Source organism: Asparagus officinalis, chromosome 7 (assembly GCF_001876935.1).
Source record: "Asparagus officinalis chromosome 7, Aspof.V1, whole genome shotgun sequence".
Lineage (NCBI taxonomy): Eukaryota > Viridiplantae > Streptophyta > Magnoliopsida > Asparagales > Asparagaceae > Asparagus > Asparagus officinalis.
In genome coordinates this window covers 33,062,528-33,087,801 of record NC_033800.1, presented here as the reverse complement: position 1 = coordinate 33,087,801, position 25,274 = coordinate 33,062,528, and the positions used below count along the sequence as shown (strand labels likewise).

The 25,274-nt window shown below is 41.7% G+C and overlaps 2 protein-coding genes across 2 annotated transcripts in view; one reads left to right on the top strand and one right to left on the bottom strand.

The window, feature by feature from the left end:
- LOC109850763 (probable GTP diphosphokinase CRSH1, chloroplastic) overlaps positions 1–21,574 on the bottom strand; it is a 38,605-nt gene extending 17,031 nt beyond the window's left edge. The window contains 1 exon segment of the mRNA XM_020420835.1: positions 21,459–21,574. The gene's annotated coding sequence lies outside the window, so the exon portion shown is untranslated.
- Positions 6,409–7,514, top strand: LOC109846932. The gene is made up of 3 exons (XM_020416172.1): positions 6,409–6,463; positions 6,568–6,849; positions 6,913–7,514. Exons 1-3 carry the CDS (start codon positions 6,409–6,411, stop codon positions 7,512–7,514), a joined length of 939 nt encoding a protein of 312 aa, XP_020271761.1.

The following is a 25,274-nucleotide window of genomic DNA, read 5'->3' as shown; positions in this document are numbered from 1 at the left end:
TCTTCAAGGGTGTTGACTAAGTTAAACAAGTGTGCCTTCAAACTCTTCGAGGGGAGTTGGAGGCCATGAAAATGAAGGAGTTAGAAGGAATATCTGACTACATCACGCATGTGCGAACAATGATGAATCAACTCAAACGTAACAGAGAAACCCTAACCAATGCAAGGGTTATGGAGAAGATTTTGCAGTTATTAACCGAGAATTTTGAGAATGTTGTATGCACAATTAAGGAGTTGAGGAATTTGGAAGAGATGACCGTCGAGGAGGCCTTACAAGCTAAGGCAACTATCAAGGAGGACAAGGCGATGTACACGCAGCAAAACCGAGGAAGGAGACGTGGCCGTGGAGGTCGCGGTTTTGGTCATGGTGGAGGCCCTGGACATGGAAACAATTCTAAAGAAAAGGTCCAGCCGAGCCAACAGAATTGGTATGGTCAAGGACGTGGTCATGGGAGAGGCGGCTGGTCAAATCATTCAAATGTCGAGTGGCACAAGGGCGGCAAGTATGGGCATTATGCAAAAGAGTGCTATTCAAATGTCGAGTGCTACAACTACGACAATTATGAGTACTACGCAAAAGAGTGCTATTCCGAGAAAAAAGTGGAAGAAAACACGAATCTAGTCGCGGAAGAGAAGACAAGAGACAACGGTGTTCTCATGATGGCCTACAAAGACACTACTCCCAACAGCAACACGGTATGGTATCTCGATACTGGCGCTAGTACTCACATGTGCGGACACAAACACCTCTTTGTGGAGATGCAAAAGATAGAGGATGGGCACATGTCATTTGGAGACACGTCGAAGGTTTGAGTCAAGGGCCGAGGTAAAATTTGTTTTCTTCAAAAAGATGGTAAAGAAGGGTCGATTGAGAATGTCTTATGTGTCCGACTTGAAGAGTAACATCCTTAGCATGGGGAAACTATTAGAGAAGGGATATTCAGTTTTCATGAAAGACCGGATGTTGCACGTGAAGGACAAAAAATGTCGATTGCTTGCACATGTGGAGATGGCCAAGAATCGAATGTTCAAACTCAACTTGAGAAACGTGTAAGAAAGGTGTTTGCAAGTCAACATAGAGGATAAAGCCTTGCTGTGGTACTTATGGTTCGGACACTTACATTACGACGGCCTAAAAGAGTTAGCAAAGAAGGATATGGTACACGGGCTACCAGACATGGATTACACCAATAAATTTTGTAAGGGATGTGTACTCGGCAAACAAGTGAAGAATACTTTTCAAAGGAAGGCTGAATATCATGTAAGGAGGTCTCTCGAGTTAGTACACACCGACTTATGTTGTCCAATCACACCTAAGTCATTCAGTGAGAAGAGATACTTTATCACTTTCATTGACAATTACACAAGAAAGACTTGGGTTTATTTTTTGAAAGAAAAATCTGAGGCACTCAAGGTGTAAAAAATTCAAGGTGTTAGTAGAGAAGATCACCAGTCTTTATATCAAGGGCTTATGGTCAGATAGAGGCAGAGAGTACATGTCAATTGCCTTTACGAGCTGTTGCGAGGAACAAGAGATCAAGAGATTCTTAACCGCGTCCTACTCGCTTCAGCAAAACAGTGTGGCTGAGAGGAAAAACCAAACTATTCTTGATATGGTTCGGTCGATGTTGAAGAGCAAAGATATGCCGAAAGAATTTTGGACAGAAGCCGTACAATGTGTCGTATATGTGCAAAACCAATGCCCACATGTAAAATTTGTGGATCAAACACCATAGGAAACTTGGAGCGGACAAAAACCGACTATATCACACTTAAAAGTATTCGGTAGTGTGGCCTGCGCATACGTACCAGATCAAAGAAGAACCAAACTTGATGATAAGAACAAGAGGTACGTTTTCATCAGTTATGACGAGAAGACAAAAGCTTACAAGTTATTCGATCCAATTGAAAAGAAGGTGGTTGTGAGTCGAGATGTGCAAGTGAATGAAAAAAGCACATGGGATTGGAACTACCAAAAGGAGGTGATGCAAAAGGAAGAAAAAGAACCATCAACCGCTGCACCAATAATCACACTAACAACCCCTAAAAATTTGATGATGAAGAAGAGCCGAGACAACCAAGGATGCGAAGTTTGCAAGACTTATACGAATCAATAAGCGAAGTACACTTGGTATGTCTTTTGACATATGCCAAGAATATTACTTTTGAAGAGGCAACGAGAGATAAGAAATGGCAAGCCGCGATGGATGAAGAGATAAGGGCTATCGAAAGAAATAAAACTTAGGGCTTGGTGGAGTTGCCGGAAGGATATCGGCCTATAGGAGTAAAATGGGTATATAAGAAAAAGATGAATGCCCAAGGTGAGATAGAAAGGTATAAGACATGGCTAGTTGCGAAGGGCTATAGACAAAAGGCGGGGATTGACTATGACGAAGTCTTTGCCCCAGCTTCGAGAATGGAAACAATCCATCTTATTATATCCCAAGCGGCACAATTCAAGTGGCCGATCTATCAAATGGATGTAAATTCAACATTTTTAAATGGTGTGCTTGAAGAGGAAGTATATGTGGATCAACCACATGGGTACATGAAAGCCGGGAAAGAGAGTAAAGTGTTGAAGTTAAGAAAGGCGCTATATGGGCTGAAGCAAGCGCCTCGAGCATGGAACACCCAAATCAACACCTATTTCAAGGAGAACAGGTTCATACAATGTCCCTACGAGCATGCATTGTACGTGAAGAAAGAAAAAGATAACTTATTGTTTGTTGCTCTTTATGTTGATGATCTTATATTCATGGGGAATAATGAGGAGATGATAAAAGATTTTAAAGAGGCTATGACTCGGGAGTTTCAAATGATTGATTTAGAGTTGATGAAATACTCCTAGGTATTGAGGTTAGACAAGGAAAATCTAGAATATTTGTGTCACAATAGGCGTATGCAAAAGACATTTCTAAGAAGAACAAGATGGAAGAGTGCAATCCAGTAGCAACACCAATGGAACTCGGTACAAAACTCTCTAAGTTTGAGGGAGGAAATCGAGTGGATGCAAACAAATCTTGAAGTTTGGTTAGGAGTCTACGGTATCTCATGTGCACAAGGCCGGGCATTGCATATAGTGTCAGTATAGTGAGTCGGTTCATGGAGGAGCCGAAATACTCGCATTTGAAAGCTATTAAGAGGATTCTTCGATATATCCGAGGAACGGAGTCACTCGGGTTACTTTACTCAGAGACAAATGAATACAAACTGGTGGGTTACTCTGATAGTGATTGGTACATAGATATAGATGATCAGAAAAGCACATAGGGATATATGTTTTATATGGGAGACACGACTTTTGAAGAAGCAACCAATAGTGACATTGTCAACATATATGTGAGGCAAAATATGTGGCAGCATCTTGGTGTGTGTGCCATGCAACATGGCTAAGAAATTTTCTATATGAGCTAAAACTCCAGCAACACAAGGCAACCAAAAAACGAGTTGACAATAAATCGACAATTGAGTTAGCAAAGAAACGGTGCACCATGAGAGGAGTAAGCATATAGATGTCCGTTTTCATTTTATTCAGGAACATGTGAAGGAAGGTAATGCGCGAATGAGTTACGTTGCGAGTCGGGACCAAGTGGCGAATATCTTTACAAAGCCGCTACTAACAATGCTATTCGAAAATTGTAAGATGATGATTGGAATGAAGAATGGAAAATGTTTGAGTTAAAGGGAGGAATTTGTTAAAGAATAAACTCAAACAAAGTTAGTTTTTTGAGGCGACATTAAATAAGAAGTTGAAGGGGTAGTTGTTTGGAGTTCTATATAATAAGTCATGGCAGTAACGAAGGGTCAGAATTAAGTACTGCTGTTAGAATTCTGTTTTAAGAGTCTATTAATAGAGTTGTATTCTGTTGAGAAAAAGTGAAGAGAAGAAAAAATATATGTTTAAGAATTAATAGGAAAGAAAATTGTGTTCTTGTTTCTCTTCTTTAAAAAGCATTTTGTTTTTATCAAATACGTGCCAAAATTTGAATTTACTGTTCATTAATTTATCCCCTAATTTGACCTCTTGATCATTCCTCCATGCTTCTTAGATTCAAGGATATTTTGGGAAGTCTGTAAGAAAATTAAGTACTTATCTTTCCTCATCTGTTAGGGTTTAGGGTTCACCAATAGTAGTGGGGTTTGTGAACTCCTTTTAAGAGCAACTCCAATGGGGAGGCTACAAAATGCAGCCTTCCCAAAGAATATTCTGCAAAATGCAGCCTCCCCAAAGAATATTCTCTTGAATATTCTTTTTTAGAGGGGGGCACTCCAACCACCCCCCTCTATATGAAGCTCCATTTATATTTTCAATTGATTGCTTTTATAATACTTTAAATGGATTTAAAAATATAAAAAAATATAAAATATTTAAAAAATTATATGAATTAATTTAAAATATAAAATAAATTATAAATTAATACTAAAATTATAATATATAATATACTCATTATTTAAATAAAATTAATTATCTTTAATAAATTGATAATAAGACAGATAAGAGCCTTTAAATTTTAAAAACTAGAAAATATAGCATAAAATTTAGAACAACCTTCATAACTACTCCGAAGGATGAAATTTTATATATTACATTCAGCGATATTACATAGAAAAATAAAGTACATAAAAAAACTAAAAATCAGGCATGTCATTTCCTCCATATCCACCACTTCTGTAGTCAGATATTCCGTATTGACTTACTGTATAACTATATTCAGGATTAGGAATATCAGATGAAGAACCTCTAGTTGTGTTTCTATTTAAAATCTCTTGTTTTTTAATTTGAAAATACTCGCGCTCCGAAGGACTAGTAATAGTATCAAGATTAAAATTAACGTAATTTTACTTTCTTGTCATTCCATTTGAAGATCTAATTTTTTTTTCTTATCGTTTTCGGCCCTTAACATCATAATCTGATGCATTGCCATTCTATCATTTTCTCGTTGTCATGACTTTTTTTAAAATATGGACAATTTCTTGATTGCTTTTATTGAGAGTTTCAAAGTCGAGGTTCTTTTTAGTTGTCTGTCGCCTCCTCATCTTCTCTTTCTTCCTTCCTGTCGGTCACCTTATTATCATATCATCGTCATTATGAGTATATCCCTCATTATCGTCATTTAAGTCAACGATAGGAGAACTTGAATCTGATCCCTGAGATGAGCGGGACTTTGAAGTTTTGAAAGTTGTAGGCAATCTGACACTTATATTTGCCCATTTCTCTGCATCTTTTAAAATTGACTAAACATGATAAAATAGAAACCCCTTTCTCTCTTCTGGATCTTCTGCAAATATTATCCTAGCACGTTTAATCTACCACAAGAGAGGAAGAAACATTTATTAATAACATGATAATAGATGATAATCAAGATTTATGTTATTCAAAATACTTACAATGTCAAGCTCGGAAGCACCGCTTGGATTTAGGCGCTCGTCTTGTTGAATGAATCCTCGAAATTTACTGATGGTCTTCATAATTAATTGCATTCAGCATAAGAGAGACTTCAGAGTCCTTTGAGCATTACAAATATTGGAAATTCTTTCATGAAATAAAGCAGAAATTCATTCCAACAGCTTGTTCTTCTTTTGATTAGAACTCAAGACATGGTCTTGAGAAATTTTGAGCCACGTGGCGCATAAAATTTGGTCTTCTTCTTGTAAAAAAGATTTTTCGCGACTAGATGCCATAATCTAAGGAGATAACATTGTTGAGGATGATACTATTATGATGGAGGAATGTAAAGAGTTATGAATATAGAATAAGAAGAGTTGTGGTGGAGATATGAAAATTGTGCAAGTATTATATAGGGATCAGATGTGGGGAGTCTCCAACACCAAGAGAATCCAATATGAGTAGTCTCCAATACCAGGAATCCATTATGGGGAGTCTCCAATAATAGGAGAATCCTATATGGGGAGTATCCAACACCAGGAGAATCCAACATGAGGTGTCTCCAACACCGAGAATCCAATATGGGGAGTCTCCAACACCAGGAGAATCCAATGTGGGGAGTCTCCAACACGAAAGGTATCTAATATGAGGAGTCTCCAACACGGAAGGAATCCAATGTGGGGGAGAATCCAACACAAAGATAATCCAATGCTGAAAAGAATCCTATGTGGGGAGGAATATTATATAATGATCTTACATCCATCTCTAAACAACTCAACTTATATTTTTATTTCTATTAATAAATTCTTCATCAATGACTATGGAGCCGGACCGTCACATCTACCTTCTTCTTCTTCTTCTTCTTCTTCTTCTTCTTCTTCTGACGATGAAATATTTTCTCAGTACATTAAAGATTGGGAGGAAGATATGACACAATGGGAGAAGGAAGATGAACTCTTAGCTCGCGTATATGCCTCTAATAATAAAATAATGACTTATCTCTCTCAAGAGGCAGAGCGGACAATGCGTATTGGCTCAATTCCTGGTCATTTGGTGATCAATCGTGGGAGGGAAGAAGGTAATTCTCGACTTACCATGACTACTTTTCTGATAACCCTACATATGGTGCAAACCTATTCCGTAGAAGGTTCCGGATGCACAGGAGTTTATTCCTTCGTATAGTCGAGGCGGTACGTGAGCATGACAACTTCTTCGTACAGAAGATGGATGGTGTCGGCAAACTTGGGCTATCAACTTTACAAAAAGTTACATCGGCATTTCGCATGCTGGCGTATGGAACATCAACAGATAGTACTGATGAATATGTTAGGATCGGTGAGTCAACTGCAATTGTATGTTTAAAGAGATTTTACAGAGCAATTGTAGAAGTATATGGAGATGAATATCTGAGGACCCCCAATGTTGACGATGTTGCAAGGTTATTACAAAAGGGCGAAGAAAGAGGTTTTTCAGGAATGTTAGGAAGTATAGACTGCATGCATTGGCAATAGAAAAATTATCCAACAGCATGGGCAGGACAATACTTAGGCCGTCATGGAGGTCCAACCATTATTCTTGAGGCAGTAGCATCATATGATCTATGGATATGGCATGCATACTTTGGCTTACCAGGATCCAATAACGATATTAATGTATTACAGTCATCTAATTTTTTTGATAATCTATCACAAGGTATTGCTCCTCCTGCTCATTACACAATTCAAGGAAAAAATTATGATGTCAGTTATTATTTAGCTGATAGCATATATCCGAAATGGCCAACACTTGTTCAAACCATTTCTAATTATGATGATAAAAAGAAACAATATTTTATAATGATGCAAGAAGCATGTCGAAAAGATGTGGAGCGGGCATTCGGTGTTCTCCAATCACGATTTGCTATCATCAAAGGACCAGCCCGTTTTAAGGATAAACGAACTCTGCATGATATGACTGTTTGTATTATAATGCACAATATGATTGTCGAAGATGAACGCGACGAGGTCATTTCAACTCCACAATCAATTCCAAATGCTAAAAATATGGAGATAACGGAAACTGAACGATTCCAACGGTTCCTTGCTCGACATAAGAGGTTCAAAAACAAAAAAGCTCATTTTGCACTTTAAAATGCATTGATTGAACATTTGTGGGAAAGACATGGAAACGAAGCGATGTAATTTTTTTTAATAATAAAATAATGATTTTTCATTTTTAATTACTTGGTTCTTGAAATTTTATATTTCAATTAATATTATTCAATATTAGTCTCATTTTGAAGGTATCGACAAAACATTTCCAACTGTAAAATTTTTATTTAAAAATAATTAGTAGAAATAAACTTATGTTGATTTTAAATTAGTAGTTACTAATTAAAAAGGATATGGAAGTAATAAGTATTGGTTTATAAATCAAAAAAGGGCAAACTTGGCATTTAAGAAAAATGCACAGTTCATTTGCAGCAAACTGAAAAATGAGAGCAGAGGCTGCATAAATGCAGCCCCATTTCCTCCGGTTGCAAAATGCATCCGGAGATGCAGCCCCATTGGAGGGCTTCGGGGCTGCAAAAATGGAGTTTTGCAGCCCCGTTGGAGCTGCTCTAACAACTAACTCTAGTGTATTGTTTGGTTCACCAATAGTATATTCTAGATGGCTCACCATTGTTCTAATTCTCATTAATTTTATCTTAATCATCACAAAACAAAAGTTAAGACTTTTTTCCCTTCATATTTCATGGTCCGTTAAACCCTTGATTTCTAGAAATACAAATTCAATTAAATTGAAGGGCGTGTATTGGTCTACAAAACGCAATAATTTGACTCCAACTTGATATGATTTGATTGGGGGAAGTATCATGGTTAACCTCTAGCATTTGTGTTGTTTCTGGTGAATTGTTTCAAGAAGTTATTGATTTCTTTTAAATCTATTTTTTTTAAAAGTATAAATGAAGCTGTGATGTCCCTTTTTGTCATGCTTTACTTTATCACCAGATTGACACTTTAGTCGCAATGAAGATGGAAAAATTACTGAGATAGAAATATTTGATGTATCATCTATACTGCTCCTCACAAACTATATCTTGTATTTTAATGCGCGCAGTAGTAAAAGTCTTTCAAAATAAGATAGAAATCTAGACACATGCATGTTTGTGTATTTCTTTAATTTTTTCAGCTTAATTCTCGTCTCTTTCTCAGTCTTAATTTCCAATCATTATTTAAAAGTAATAAATATTTCTTTAACTGTATAGTAACTTCTGTTTAGGTACCATGGATATTGGTGTTGCATGAGTGTGCTCATTTGCCGAAGATAGAAGCTTCATGAGTTAGTTTGCCAGTCACTCTAACTTTGTTTATTGGTCATCTAACCATCTTCTACTGTATATGTAATATGTGTTCACAGATATGGATTTTGGTGTTAATTAATATTTCTTTCTGTAGAATTGGCAGCAGAAGTGGATTTCTAGCTCAGGATTCAGGTTGACAGTGTGACGGTCGACCGGTCCGGTCGACCGCTTTCGTGCACGTCATTTACTGTGCTTCAGGATTGGTGGCGGTCGACCGGACCGGTCGACCGAAGATGGTAGCGGTCGACCGACGCGGTCGACCGACGCTCGACCGACGGTTCTCTGGAGTTTGGGTTTTCTACTGAGAGCTGGTCGGTCGACCGGGCCGGTCGACCGGAATTGATCGCGGTCGACCGGTCCGGTCGACCGACGCTGTTTTGGGCTGGGCTGCCTGTTTTCAGACCCGCTTCGTTTTGGGTTTGTATAAATACCCTTTGGGTGTTTTTTAGGGTTAAGAGCAAGGACGAATTTGAGCAGATTGAGAGAGTTTTCTTTGGGCTTCTATTCTAGGAGCAATTGGAGAGATTGAGAGTTGATTGTTGAGGGTTTATGAGAGATTTGTAACCCTAGTTTGTTCCTCTTGATTTCTAATAGTGAAAACTCCCCCCTCCTTGCCCCGTGGACGTAGGCATCTTGCCGAACCACGTAAAACTGGTGTTTGATTGTTTGTGCTATTGATTTGGTGTGTTGGTTTATCTTTTCTCGGCGATTAGTTTGGATTCTCGAGGCACAACAAGTGGTATCAGAGCTCCGGGCAACGCTTGGGCTTTTTGGAGGCATAGATCAGTTGGGAAGTTCATCTAGAGCTTCGATTGGTGATAAATGTGGGATCTTTGTGGTAAAGTTTCTATCTTTTTTAAGTTGGATCTATTTCCTATTTGTTCCGTAATTGTTTATTGGGTGCTTTGAGATTATGGCCGGAAAGGATAAACATGGGGAGGGTTCTTCTAGTGTGAGGGCCGTCCAAAGTTTGAATATATATTCTATGAAAATAGATGTGGAAAAGTTCAACGGCACAAATAATTTTGGACTTTGGAGATGTGAAGTCATGGATGCGTTAAATGCGCAAAATTTGGAAGATACATTGGAGTTGGACGGAAAACCGGCCGACGTTGATGAAAAGGTTTGGAATAAGATGAATAGAACGGCGTGTGGTGTGATTAGGTCTTGCCTTACCCAAGACCTTAAATATGATGTGATGAATGAAACTTCGGCAAAGAAGATTTGGGAGGTCCTAGAGGGCAAATATTTGACGAAGAGTGTCGAAAATCGTTTGCATTTGAAGAGGAGGCTTTATCGCTTCCAATTGAAGAAGGGGACATCCATTAGTGATCACATGAACCACTACACGAAGCTACTTGCAGATTTGGCGAATGTAGATGTCAAGGTTGAAGACGAGGACAAGGCATTGTTGTTATTGAGTTCCTTGCCCGACGAGGAATATGAGACCTTCGTCCTCACTCTTATTAATGGAAAGGCATCACTTTCGTATAGTGAGGTCACTGCAGCCCTTGTGAACTATCAACTTCGAAAGAAGGACAAGGAGACTTCCATCGAGCCGGTTGCGGGGGCATTGGTTGCAAGAGCTAAAAGTCCAAACCGTGGGAGAAGATCGCAGTCTAAAGGGGGGCATCCTGCAGTTGGTAGGAATCAGTGTGCCTTTTGTAGAGAGGATAGACATTGGAAAGCCGAATGCCCAAAATTGCAAGCCGTGAAGAATAAAGGAAAAGCTATTCAAGCTTCAGAGGTAAATGTTGCCAAGGCTAGTGGCGATGTTTCAGATTCAGATTCTTCGGGCTATTCGTGCCCAGCTCTTCCGTCAATTGATGTTGCCGACTCCACCGAGTGGATGTTGGATTCTGGTGCTACTTACCACATATGCCCTAGAAGGGATTGATTCTCCATCTTTAAGGAGTTGGAAAGAGGGGATGTTGTTCTCATGTGTAATGATCACAGATGCCCTATTGGTGGTATTGGTACCGTTCGGATTCGGATGAGTGACGGGATGATCCGGGAGTTAGCTGATGTGAGGTTCGTTCCTCAACTGAGGAAGAACATTATTTCACTTGGGGTATTGGAGGCAGCAGGCTATAGGGTGACTTTGGCGGATTCTCGCTTGAAGGTCACATCGGGGTCCATAATTGTGATGAAGGGAGTCAGGCGGAGTAACTTGTATTATCTACTTGGGAGCACGGTAGTTGATAGGGCGCTGACTACTTCTATGGCTAGACTATGGCATTGTTTGGTACTGGGATATATTATTGGTTATGCCGTGCACAGATTGTTGAGGAGTGCTATGACCTGCAGATTGAAGTCCTGTGAGCACACTGGGATGAGCGAGGAGACCGAGATGGAATTCATCACTTCTATCCACCGATCGAGGGGTCTTATTGGAGGTGTTCAGTCAGGCAATGAGGGGCTTTCCGAGGAGGCATCATCGGGAGGTAATCGTTATCTTGTTTCCTATGTTGGGGATTGTACTAGGCATATTTGGGTTGCAACCAAGTCCCGTTGGTATAAAGCTCTAGTAGCCCGCAATAGTTGGAGGAGGTGTATGGGCAGAAAGGTTACCAGTCATACTTGTTCTAGTAGGAGTCCTTTCTTGCATTGGTGCCGAGCTCATGGCAGTTGGAGATACTTCAGAGGAGAGGAGACAGTGGGGCGACGTGATGAGATGACGAATTCAGTGGGCCGTTCTTTTCTGGAGGAGTATCGATATTGGTTGTCGAGCAGTGGATCTGGTATTCAGGCTTCGACAGGTTTGGGTCATCTTATGAGGTTGCCGACTGCTGCGTGTAGAGTTGTTAGATCTGGTGGAGCTGCTTCAGATTTTGTTCGGCGTCGGATATTTGGCTACTCAGCACTTAGTCACATCGTGGATGTGAGATTGGATCTAATTGCGCATTTGGAATTCAGGAGTTCATTCGACTATAAGTTGGGAGCTTCTGAGTTTGGTCTGAGCAGGTTTGTCACTTTGGACTCTCGGCAGGTCAGAGGGATATCACAGCGGGTGGAGGTTGATGCTACTCCACATTGGGTGGGGATTTCCCCACATACTCCAGGTCATTCTGTATTGGTTGGGATTCCTGTTTGCGGTGAAAGTTGATATTTCCATTGTTATCGAATCTATTACAACCTTAGTCATTACAATAAACTCGAATGAAATAAAAAGTTGATCTTTTTATAAGATCTCCTTACACAATGAAAATAAAAAGTTTACAACTTTATCAAACAAACGCAGAGATCGTTTATCGGTCTTCTGCTTGCGTGGGATCTTTGCCTGTGTCGGTGTTTATCCGTGGACCACTGTCGATCAGATCTGATTGCTGAAAAATTAGGCAGAGCTTCGTCTATCCGCGAAGGGATCGAGAGAACTGTAGCTCTTATCTCGGCGAAGTGAGATAATCACTCTTCTTAAGATTACCGTAATGGGATAATCCTAAGGAACGAATCGGGCTGCAGATCTAACTCCTCCTCCTCCCTAAAATCTGTGTACTTTAAGTCTTCAATCCGGCAGGGCTTCGCCGAGGCACGAGAATTCTAGATCTGAAAAAAGTGAGGACTCGGGGCTGTATTTATAGGCTCCAGGAGGTTTCGGGCGGTTAAAACCGCATAACGGGCCTTTTCTGCGTTGGAGACACCCCAGGGTGTCTCAAACTGGGCCGAGACACCCCGGGTGCCCCAGTTCAGCCTGAGACGCTCCGTTATGCCTGTTTGATTGTTTCCGCCATAAATTCTTTGTCCGAACTCAGATTTGAGTGATTCCAAGTACGTTGGAAAGCTGACGAAGAGTTCTATAAGATCCAATGATTAGATCATCTGTGGAATAAATGAGACACGAAGGGAATTTCATCTTTTGTAAGTAACACGGGGCTCCCGATCAGTTCATATCCTTATTACTCTGAAACTCCGTTGCTTCACATAGTTCGTCGATTCACTTCAAGCGTTCGTCGACGTCAATCAAGCTTCTGTGACTTGGATAGTGACGTTCATCATCTTCTCTTAGCTTTGAGCTGTTCGTGGAGACCTATAGGCAATTTTCGATGCCTACAGATACCCCCTCCAAAGCGTTCCAGACTCGTTTCTTTTATAGAAGAGGCTGGAATACTTTGGATATGATTGGTCCAACCTTCGATCGGTGTAAAGGACCTGTAGTTAGCTTCAACTCTTGGCTCATTCGATTTTCGGTCTATTCGATGCTTTGACGAATAGCCGAAGTCCTTCCGGCGCTGCGTTTATCGCCTGGCCGTCGTCGGAGTCTCGAGTCTACCACCGGTGAGTTGAGTTTGGCTCGTGTCATTGAGTTGACTTTAAACTGACTATCTCCGTTATGATATATTGATTTGCGTTGACTTTTTGATCGCAACGCGTTGACTGGCGTTGACCTAGGGTTACGCGTTGATCGGTGTTGACCCTAGGGTTTCGAACGTCGTACGTTGACTTTTTTTTGGTTGTAACGCGTTGACTGGCATTGGCCTAGTGTTACGCCTTGACCGGCGTTGACCTAGGGTTACGGATTGCTCGGTGTTAACTTTGGGTTTCAGACCGCCCGACGTTGACACAGTTTATACTCGTACGTTTACTGGAGTACACACAGTTTATGCTCTTAAGGTATTGGAGCACGGCGGTCCCAAGTGTCGGAGCTGCAGGACCAACTGTTAAAGCTGATTCATCTGCATGTATAGATCTTATCCTGAAGTTGTTGGATGCTCAAGTCACGAGACCAACTAGTGGAGCTGGTGCGTCAATGACTCGCATTTATAGATTTTTTAGCAAATTCTCAGCCATCAACAGGTTTGATGAACCTTTACCGACTACCGTTTGAGTCGGGCTAGCATGCGGATTGTTTAAGTCCGTTCTACATGTGACGTTAAGCTAAAAGAGTTAACCCTTTTAGTGCTACGATATTGAATACATAGACTTCGTCTTTCTCACGGGAATAGACTACCCGGCAACGTGTGTTAGATGTAGACTTAGGATTTTTGACAAATCCTCAGCCATAAACGGATTTGATGTGCCTTTACCGACTACCGTTTGAGTCGGGCTTACATGCGGATTGTTTTAAGCCCGTTCCGCATGTGACGTTGTGCTAAAGGAATGAACTCCCTTAGACTTGATGCTACGACTTCGAATACGTAGACTTCGCTATTGTTACGGGAACAGGCTACCCGGCAACGCGTGTTAGGCGTTGACTTATCCTTACTTAGGATTCAGGATAAAAGTCCCCAGACTCGGATTCTGGTGTCTTCTTCAATCGGTAAAAGACTAAACCGGCAACGTGTATTAGACGTTGGCTTATCCCTACCTAGGCTTCGGGATAAAATTCCCCGTGCATGTGAAGCACGGATTTTGGTGTTATTAATAACAACCTGCCACAATATTGAATATGTGGTCTTTTGTCCTTTTTACGGTCAAAGACATTAATAACAACCTGCCACAATATTGAATATGTGGTCTTTTGTCCTTTTTACGGTCAAAGACTAACCGGTAACGCGTGTTAGGCGTTGACCTATCCCTACTTAGAATTCAGGATAAAATTCCCTATGCATAAAAGGCATGGATTTTTGTTGCTACGATGCTGAATACGTAGACTCGGTCATTTTTACGGGAACGAACCACCCAGCAACGCGGGTTAAGCATTGACTTATCCCTACTTAGGCTTCGGGATAAAATACCCCAGACTGGATTCTGGTATCTTTTTCAATCGGTGAAAGACTAAATCGGTAACGTGTATTAGACGTAGGCTTATCTCTATTTAGGAGTTGAGATAAAGTTCCCCGTGCATAGGATGTACGGATTTGAAGTTGAGAATTGTGTCTTTTCTCAGGGTAAAGACGAACCCAAAATGGAAGAGGAAGAATTTTATATTCTATCTCCCGGCACCGAAGAGGAAGAATTTTATATTCTTCAGTTGGAAAGGAAACTCGAAGTGGGATCTCCACCCCCAGAATCCGGAAAGATGAAACTAGGAGTGGGATCTCCACTCCGAGAATCGGAAGGATTCAAGTAACCCTAACTTTTATAGGATTGGTTACTTGATCCAAGAAAAGAGTTTCTTATTTATTGAGGGGAAATTCCGATTTCGACCCTAATTTTTATAGGCTTGGCTGAAAAAGGAAAAGATAAAAGTCTTTCGTTTATCGAAAGGGATAACTCAATCTTAGTCCTAACTATCTGCAGGTTTGACTAAGTAAAGTTGGAGACAATCCTAACTTTTATAGGTTTGATTGCTCAATTGAAAGTGGACTTCTCGTTCATGAAAGGAATCGAGAGGAGAATCTGGTTGTGGCCCTAACTTTTATAGGTTTGACCAAGGAAGCAGTGGAAGTGGGAGGGTTGAGACGATCTTTAACTTTTATAGGTTTGATTGCTCAATTGAAAGTGGACCTCTCGTTCATGGAAGGAATCGAGAGGGGACTTTGGTTGTGGTCCTAACTATAGGAAGGTTTGACCAGGTAGACAGTGAGAGTGGGAGTACAAATCATAGTGGGGGTTTAGTGTTTATCACTTTGTTTGTAATTATCGGGTTATCCCTAAGAAAATTACATATAGCGTTCTTCTGGGAACTTCCCATTACATGAATCATCCACCCCCAGCTTCTTTCTTGGAACTGGGCTTGACTTTGTACTCCGTTACATGTCCGGGTTATCCTTAAGAATATTAGCGTAAAATTCTCCAGGAGCTTTCCATCAACGGTAGGAAACAGTTTAGACTCATATACCTATTGGAGTATAAGGGAGCAGTTTAACCTCATATACCGATTGGAGGATTGAGAAGCAGTTTATACTCGTATACTCTTCGGAGTATTGCCGTTCTTATTTGGCTTATCCTAGCGTTATGACGCCGGCTTCAACCAAGGTTTGGATGCTATTCTTTAAAGTAAAGCAAGCATTGGTGGGATGAAGGATCCTCCTGTGGTACGCGCAGTACTTCGGATCCGCAGTATTGTCAGCTTCCTCCTGATTCGTGATGGGCGGCAGCTTGATCTTGTTGCTTTCAAGAAGGGTCTCGAAGATGGCTAGAACGTCTTCGTCCTTGAATGAGTACTCTTTTTGGAACCTCGGATCCAAACTATTCTGCTGTCTTCGGAGCTGGTGTTGTGACGTTTGATTAACGTCAACAACTGTTGTAGGTGCCTTCCCTTCATCATGGGACACGAGACTCGAATTCAGAGGGTTGGTGTCTTCCCTTCATTATGGGAAACGAGACCCGGATTTAGAGGGTTAGTCATCGGTTGGCATCTTTCAACCTTCCTCCTTCTAAGGAATCGTTCGGCCTGCTCTCCGCGCACCTTCAACTCTCTCCAGGTATTGAGTGGCTCTACTCCCATAACATCCAAGATGTTAATGGACAAATTATTATGACAGGTCTGCAAGACGAACTCCTCCGTGACGGGGTCCTTGCAGTTCATTGCCTGATTGCGGAAGCGTTTGATGAAGGTATCCACCGACTCTCCGTCTTTTTGTTTCTCTCGAAGAGTGTCCTGATCGACACTTCGGCGTCATCATCGAAGAAATGAGCGAGGAACATGCTTTCCAGGCCCTCCCAGCTGTTGATGCTTCCGGGCTTGAGGCGGTGGTACCAATCGAAGGCGGGCCCGCGAAGGGTGCCAACAAATGACCGGAAATAAATCAGGTGCCGAGTGGGGGAACCCTTTCCGCCGAATGGCGTGAAGTTGATCAGATTGAACTTCGCCGGATACGGAATCGATTCCCATTCTCTTGGGTAAGGACACGGAATCCTGGTCTTCTTCACCTCTCGAGCAGACATCAGGGCATCAATTTTGCTTTCGAGATCCTTCATCTTTTCGGCCTCATCTATATCCTGTTTTGGATAATTTTCGAGAGGAATAATGCGACCACCCCCAGTGTTATCATCATTGGTGGGTCCACCCCCAGTGTTGTTATTTTTAGTGGGACCACCCCCAGCATTGTGTTCATCCACATTTGAATCGCTATCTGTTTGGTTAGCAGTGCTGCGACGGATGGACTCACTTAGCTGATTCGACAAAGCTCGGATTTGTTGGTCGTGCATTTGTCTCATCTCCTGCATAGCCATTTCCACTTCGATCTTGAATGCCTCTTTCTGCTTGGCCAGAGCATCCTCAATAATTTTGGCTATTTGCTCGGTGTTGATCATGAACACTTCCCAAGCTTGTCCTATGCTAGACGTTGTATCGTCAGAGGCGATTGCGGAATAAGAATCCGAGAGTTCGTCATCGGAATGGATTCCTTCACGAACACCCTGGTAATCATTATGTCCAACGGCTTCTAGATGAAGCTGAGATATTCGTTGGGTTATTCCCGAACCGACTCTTCTTCCTGGAGAGAAATTAGGGTTGTAACCACTTGAAAAAATCGGAGATTTTCTCTTATTGACCATGTTGATGGTAACTTTTGGGAATTCATCATCTCGAGCAACCGATCCTTTTTGGTGGAAACGCCTTGATTTGGGCTTCGTCGTTCCATCGGAGATTCTCTCGAATACCGAGACCCTCTGCGGAGTGGTCTTGGGGTAGCTACACGTTGATAATACTGCCCTGATAATTTTGATACACGGACAGCGAGAGTCCGCTTCCCGGGTACTTCTCTTTCGAGATTTATTCGTACCCCCAGTCCGATAGTACAACTCATCAACGTTGCGGTCGGAGTAACCTATCGGCTGTTTACATATATTCTCAGGTATAACGCGTTCGTCTGTCTGACGCGTTTTCCTCTGAGTAAACATTGCCTTGTTGGCATCTACGGGAGTCACACGTTTGGAATCACACCTTTGTGAGGGTGAAACCTTAACGGGCTCCTGATTTTCTGCACGCACCGCCAAGCAGGCCGTTGCAGAAATCAATTTGTTAGGAGGTCGCGTACGACCCCCAGTCCGGATGTTGGCTCGAAGCTCCTTCAACGAACTCAAGCTTTCCTTAACAGGCGCTTTTCCTCGATCCTCGGGTAGAGAACCGATGCGATCCTTCAATGAGACTCTAGCTTTGGGGAGATCCATGTTGTCATAGAGCTTCACCGGAAGTGCGGGAGCAGGGTCTGGAGTTGACGAAGGCCGGAGAGAAACGTCCCCTGCTTTTGCCTTAGGCGCTGATTTGGCTTTTGGCACCCAAACTTATTTGGATCTCGGCGATCTCTTAACTGCCTCTTCCTTTTGCATTTCCTGTGCTTTTCGTACAAGGGTCCGGGCATGCGCAAGAAAGGCGCGGCGTTTCTGGATTCGCTCCTCGAGAGTAGAGCGGGTTCTTTTAACATGAACCCATTCGTTAATTGGAGATCGAGAGGAGGATCCCGATGCTGGTCGTGGCAACAGATTAGCCACTTGGCGCTTTCTGAACTGCAGATCTGCTTGGTAATAGAGTTCATCCACCTGATCCAAAGCCTTGGCGAATCGGCGTGCGAGGCGTTGGCGTTTCCTTTGACGTGCTCTCTTTGATAGAGTTGGCGCGCCTTCAGCAGTCGGCTCCTTGATCGCGAAGGAGTTCAGATCTGTAGATCTGGTCTCATTGGATGCCGGCAGACCGTTGCAAGGTACGACTGTAGCATCGGCTACGGGAAGATCGATTTCTTGGTTCTTCAGATCTGGAGACCGACAGATCTTCTGGGAGGAGGAGGCCTTCCTGCACCTGCAAGGAGAGACAGATCTGGAGGAGGAGGAGATGTACTCTTCGAATTTCTGCTGGTCGAATTCGTATTCGACCTCTTCGAGCACCGAGATCTTGATCGTCGGCTGCGGCACGACAGCTTCGACAGCGAGGCTGTTGGCTCCCACTGTGGTCGCCAGTTTGTTTGCGGTGAAAGTTGATATTTTCATTGTTATCGCGAGGCTGTTGGCTCCCACTGTGGTCGCCAGTTTGTTTGCGGTGAAAGTTGATATTTTCATTGTTATCGAATCTATTATAACCTTAGTCGTTACAATAAACTCGAATGAAATAAAAAATTGATCTTTTTATAAGATCTCCTTACACAATGAAAATAAAAAGTTTACAACTTTATCAAACAAACGCAGAGATCGTTTATCGGTCTTCTGCTTGCGTGGGATCTTTGTCTGTGTCGGGGTTTATCCGTGGACCACCGTCGATCAGATCTGATTGCTGAAAAATTAGGCAGAGCTTCGTCTATCCGTGAAGGGATCGAGAGAACTGTAGCTCTTATCTCGGCGAAGCGAGATAATCACTCTTCTTAAGATTAACGCAACAGGATAATCCTAAGGAACGAATCAGGCTGCAGATCTAACTCCTCCTCCTCCCTGAAATCTGTGTACTTTAAGTCTTCAATCCGGCAGGGCTTCGCCGAGGCACGAGAATTCCAGATCTGAAAAAGTGAGGATCCGGGGCTGTATTTATAGGCTCTAGGAGGTTTCGGGCGGTTAAAACCGTATAACAGGCCTTTTCTGTGTTGGAGACACCCCAGGGTGTCTCAAACTGGGCCGAGACATCCTAGGGTGTCTCGCCCGTGCCGAGACACCCCGGGTGCCCCAGTTCAGCCTGAGACGCTCCATTATGCATGTTTGATTATTTTCGCCGTAAATTCTTCGTCTGAACTCAGATTTGAGTGATTCCAAGTGTGTTGGAAAGTTGACGAAGAGTTCTATAAGCTCCAATGATTAGATCATCTGTGGAATAAATGAGACACGAAGGGCATTTCGTCTTTTGTAAGTAACACGGGGCTCCCGATCAGTTCGTATCCTTATTACTCTGAAACTCCGTTGCTTCACATAGTTCGACGATTCACTTCAAGCGTTCGTCGACGTCAATCAAGCTTCTATGATTTGGATAGTGACGTTCATCGTCTTCTCTTAGCTTTGAGCTGTTCGTGGAAACCTATAGGTAATTTTCGATGCCTACAATTCCAGCTGAGGTGGCACAGCGTGGGAGTCATTTATTTATGGGTGCAGATGATGATGAGGTAGTTGATATGGATGCAGCTGATGGATATGTTTTGGATACGACCATTGTTTCATCTCAGGTGGAGGTGTTGGATTGTTTTCAGATTGGGGTCGTTTATGATGTTATCAGCCGCAGGTTGGATTGAGGGCCTTTGGAGGCCATTGGGTGAACTACGTGAAGGCTTGATTCCTTGGAGAGGATACGTAGGCAGTCAGTTTTCTGATGCAGCCGATTTGGTGAGTAGACACAGTTGGTTTGGGGTTGAGTGTCCGCACTCCCGTTTGGGTCTCGACGTGCAGACAGTGTGGCGGTCGACCGGCCCGGTCGACCGCTTTCGTGCACGTCACTTACTGTGCTTCAGGATTGGTGGCGGTCGACCGGACCGGTCGACCGAAGATGGTAGCGGTCGACCGGGCCGGTCGACCGCCAATCTCTCTGGATTCTGGGAATGTTGCTGGAAGGAGGGCGGTCGACCGGGTCGGTCGACCGTGATGGATCGCGGTCGACCGGTCCGGTCGACCGCCGAAGCGGGTTGAGTTTGGGTCTGTTTTTCAGACCCGTTTCGTTTGGGTTTTCTATAAATACCCAAACACGATTTTAGGGTTTGTAAGGCAAGGGCTTTGAGCTGTTAAAGGGGTTTTCTTTGGGCTTCTATTCTAGGAGCATCTGGAGAGATCAAGAGTGAGTTGTTGTGGGTTTTTGGTGAGAGATTGTAACCCTAGTTTGTTCCTCTTGATTTCTTATAGTGAAAACTCCCCCATCCTTGCCCTGTGGACGTAGGCATCTTGCCGAACCACGTAAAACTGGTGTTTGATTGTTTGTGCTATTGATTTGGTGTGTTGGTTTATCTTTTCTCGGCGATTGGTTTGGATTCTCGAGGCACAACACTTTCTATGTCTTGGCTATGATTCATATTCAATAGATTAATGTCTTTATTTATGTTGCCTATGTTCTATTAGATTTCATGCTTTGTTTATGGAAGGAAAAAAAATGGCAGCCTTGTATCTCCATGTTTAGCGCGTGACTTGCATACTCTGCAACTCCTCTTTTTTGGCCCAGCTTTTCCTAAGCTTGTGATCTTGACATTATGTGTTTTTACTTGGGACCTTGCATCTTGGATTGAGCATTTACTTCCATTAGTTTAGTGAGCTTTCTTTCATTTTTCAGTGATTTCAAGAATTAGCTAACTCATATACAAACAGAATTGTACAATAAATTCAATTATTTGTATTGCATTAACTGTCACTCGATCAGTAACATGAGATCTGCAGTATAAACAAATTAATGTTACCGCAGAATTAGCTTACTGTTAGTCTATCACCAACTTGTTTTAAACTTAAGTAATCCTCAAATGTCTCGGTCGTCTAAAGCCAATCATCTGTATCGATCCTCTATGTTTCTCATAAATTCAACCTGTTTCAAAAAACCATTAGAGATCGTAATAACTTGATGCTTAGCCCCGGAATATTACATAAGAATACAGTGATTCTACTCAAGTCAAACTACTCGATCATACTGATAGTTTTTGCAATACAGCAGTGTATGTAATCTAAGCAACTTTGGAGGGGGAATCAGAAATAATTTTAAAAAAACAATTAGGAAACACAACCAATTTAAATTAAGTTCTTCTAAAATCACATAAAATGAATAAGTTACGACACAAATAAATTTTGTAAATATTTTTAAGCATTACATTGGTGTATTGAATCTTGTAAGATAACCATATTCACAGGCTGTTATATATCGATAACCAGTATAAATGAGCATACTAAATTACTAGATAATTTATGTGGTGAGAGGAAATTAGAAGTACTAGAGAGAGAAAGAGAGAAGGGAAGATCATACTTTGAGTTTAGGTCTGCAACAAATACAAATGTGGTATCATATGAGGCCACATGAATCACACATTTTTACATTGTGAACTAAGATCTGAGATTTTACTCCATACGATCCCTAATGTAGGTCTGCAACTGAATAGCGTCAGAAGCTGATCTTTTTTTGGTGCGACAAGTTGAAAAAACCTCACAAAAAAAGGACAAACAAGTGGGTACCAGTCACGATCGAGCCCGTGTCTGCAGCACGGTAGGTAGCAATTCTGAAATATCTCAGAGGTTGGGTCTGTTTGCTTGATTCATTTACAGAAATAAGAAACGTGCACTGGGCAAATGCAACGAGTTAGACGTGGACATAAATAATTAGTTATCCATATATCGCGCGCATACATGTATATGTACAAACTTAGTGCACAAATTTGTCCGTATTTTTGTTTTGCCTACACTGTGCATCTATTTTTTGACATACATGCAGATTTATGTCCTGCCTTTTAGACTAGCTAGTACAGTTGCCAACAAGTCAAAGGAAACATTCCGTAATATTCCGTAGACGGTTCAGAGTGTATCCAATTCATGATAATTTTGACGAGCGGTAATTAGTCATAATCAGGCTGTGTCAGATTGTGGAGAACTCAGAAAATTATTGTGGAGAACTGAGAAAATCCAGTTTTTCTGTCATAAGTCGACTCATGCACAGGCATGAGTCGACTTATGGTAAGTCGACTTGTGTCTGTGCACGAGTCGACTTACGTTCTGTTCTGGAGTTGTTGTTTTGCGCTCGGTCAAGTCGACTTATGGACATTGTTAAGTCGACTTACATTCTGCTCTCCAGTTGTTGTTTTGCGCTCTGTTAAGTCGACTTATAGAGACTGATAAGTCGACGTACAGCGGGTTTTTTGCACAATTTGGTTTCCTGTTTGGATTCTGTTTAGGTTTTTATTTTGATATAAATAGGGACACGATTTTCTAAGGTTAATAATCAGAGATTTGAGATTGTACTGAGCATATTGAGACGGAGAACTTGTGAGCAAGTTGAGAGATTTGGTTTAAGCTTTATTTGAGTGATTTTGTGAGATTGTAACAATTTGTACTCTACTTGATTTAGTGGAATCTCCCCATCCTCTCTCCGTGGACATAGGTAAATTACCGAGCCACGTATATCTTTGTGTTTGGTTTGATTTGTCGTATTTTGGATTGGATTGTGCTCGTGTTTAGTTTGGTTTTCTTCTCCCGTGGCTCGCAGACTCGTTCGGTGTGCGAGCACGCTTTCGCATAGGCACACAACAATTAGTATCAGAGCTCAGATTTCAGATCTAGGGTTTTGACAATAGGTGGAGGAAGATTCGTCGTGGAAGCTTGATTCTTGGAGTTCTAGGCTTCGGTGGAGATAGTGTTTGGGGTTATCGTTAAAGATTCTGCTTTCCTCGTGTGGTTAGGAGATCTATTTTGGAATCCGTTCTTGGATTTAGTTGGGTAACTTCTAAATTCTATCAAGTTTGAATTTTTCTCTACAATTTAAAGTTTGTGAGTATGGGTGAAGAAGTTGGTGAAAGCAACAACATAGCGGGTACAATTAAAATTAGTTTTCAGAACACTAAAATTAGTGTGGTTAAATATGACGACAAGATCAATTTTTGATTGTGGATGAGCGATGTTCAGGATACGCTCAATGCTCAAAAATTGGAGGAGACCATCATGGTCCATGAGAGGCCACTAAAATATGAAGAGACGGTATGATAAAAGATGAATAGGAACGCTTGTGGGGTGATTAGGTCTTGTTTGTAACAGGAGCTGAAATATGATGTGTTTGGGGTGACGTCTGTAATGAAGATGTGGAAAATTCTCAACAACAAGTATCTTACGAAGAGGGTTGAGAACAGATTGTACTTGTTGCATAGGTTATTCAGATTTCAGATGTCCAGGGGCACCTCACTAGCAGTTCATGTGAACAATTATACTAAGTTGTTGTCGGACTTGGCGAATATTGATGAGAAGATATCAGATGAGTACAAGGCGATTATTTTGTTGGGCTCCTTACCGGATGAGGAGTATAATACCTTTGTGCTTACTTTGTTGAATAGAAGATCTTCTATCAGCTATAGTAAAGTAACTAATACTTTGATGAACTATGATTTGAGGAGGAAGGACAAGGAGACTTCCCGCTCTAGTACTTTAAGAGAGGCTTTGTCGACGAGAGGTAGAAGCCCATATCCGAGAGGTGACAATAGAGGTAGGTCAAAGTCGAGAGGCCATCACCCGTTAGCAAAGAACCAATGTGCATTCTGTAAGAAGCAAGATATTAGAAGAGAGACTATCCAAAGTTTAAGGAGAAGGAGAATGGTAAGAAAAAGGGTCATAAGGCCAATGAGGTAAACGTTACGAGAGGCGATGATTCAGATGATTCGAGTTTTTCTCTACTGATTACTTTGGAAGTGAACCACTTGGATACATCAGATTGGATGCTTGATTCTGACGCTACTTATCATGTTACTCCTAGACGATATTAGTTTGCATCATTTGAGAGACTTAATGGGGGTGTTGTTGTCATGAAAAATGATCAATCCTGTGGTATTTATGGGATATGTACCGTGAGGATTCGGATGCACGATAGAGTAGTCCGTAAATTGAAGAAGGTAAGATTTGTTCCTCAGCTAAAAAAGAATCTTATCTTCGTTAGAACTTTGGAGGCGAAGGGATTCAAGGTGACATTTGAGGATGCTGTAGCAAAGATTACTAAGGGATATTTGATGGTGATGAAGGGAGTCCACAGTTGGAACTTATATTATCTGAAGGAGAGCATCGAGATTGGCCAGGTTACTTCAGCTATTTCAGAGACAAATATGAGCAGACTTTGGCACTACAGGTTGGGGCACACATGTGAAAAGTCACTACAGGCTTTATACAAGTAAGAGCTATTGAAGGGGGCCAAGAATGGAAATGTTGAGTTTTGTGAGTGCTATGTACTTAACAAGAAGACGAAAGTAAAGTTCAGGACAGTCATCCATAGGACGACGGGCATCTTGGATTACGTACACACAGATATTTGGGGTCCCACCAAGACAACATCACTTGGTGGTCGACATTGGTTCATCACGTTCGTTGATGACTATTCTAGGCGTTGATGGGTATACACCATGAAGCATAAGAATAAAGTCCTAGATTTGTTTGTAGAGTGGAAGAAGAGATTGGAACTACAGACTGAGAGAAAGATCAAGACGTTGCTATGTCGAGATAATGGTGAGTACACATCAGATCTCTTTCTGTAGCTATGTCGAGACGAGAGCATAGAGAGGCACTTCACAGTTAGTCATATACCACAGCAAAATGAGGTGATAGAGAAGTTAAATCGGTCTTTACTGGAGAAGATCTGATGCTTATTATCACAGAGTGGTTTAGAGAAGATCTTTTAGGCTGAGGCACTTTCATATGCGAGCCACCTCATTAATAGGCTACATTCATCTACCACAGCAGAATGGGGTGGTAGAGAAGTTAAATCGGTCTTTACTGAAAAAGATCTGATGCTTATTATCATAGAGTGGTTTAGAGAAGATCTTTTGGACCGAGACACATTCATATGCGAGCCACCTCATTAATAGACTATCTTCATCTGCGATTGAGTGGAAGACATCTATGGAGATGTGGTTGGAAGAGCCAGCACACTACTATGACTAGTACAAGATATATGGGTGCCCTACATTTTATCATGTTAAAACAGATAAATTAGAACCTCGAGCTAGAAATGTCATATTTGTAGGATTCAAGTGTGGTGTAAAAGGATAAAAGCTATGGGATCCAGTTGATAGGAAGATTGTGATGAGTAGAGACGTTA

What these genes read in the sequence shown, in the direction of transcription:
- LOC109846932 (XM_020416172.1), top strand. Translation starts at nt 6,409, where the DNA reads ATGCGTATTGGCTCAATTCCTGGTCATTTGGTGATCAATCGTGGGAGG. An exon ending in CAATCGTGGGAGGGAAGAAG is followed by an intron (nt 6,464 to 6,567) that starts GTAATTCTCGAC and finishes TCCTTCGTATAG; the next exon opens with TCGAGGCGGTACGTGAGCAT. An exon ending in ACAAAAGGGCGAAGAAAGAG is followed by an intron (nt 6,850 to 6,912) that starts GTTTTTCAGGAA and finishes ATTATCCAACAG; the next exon opens with CATGGGCAGGACAATACTTA.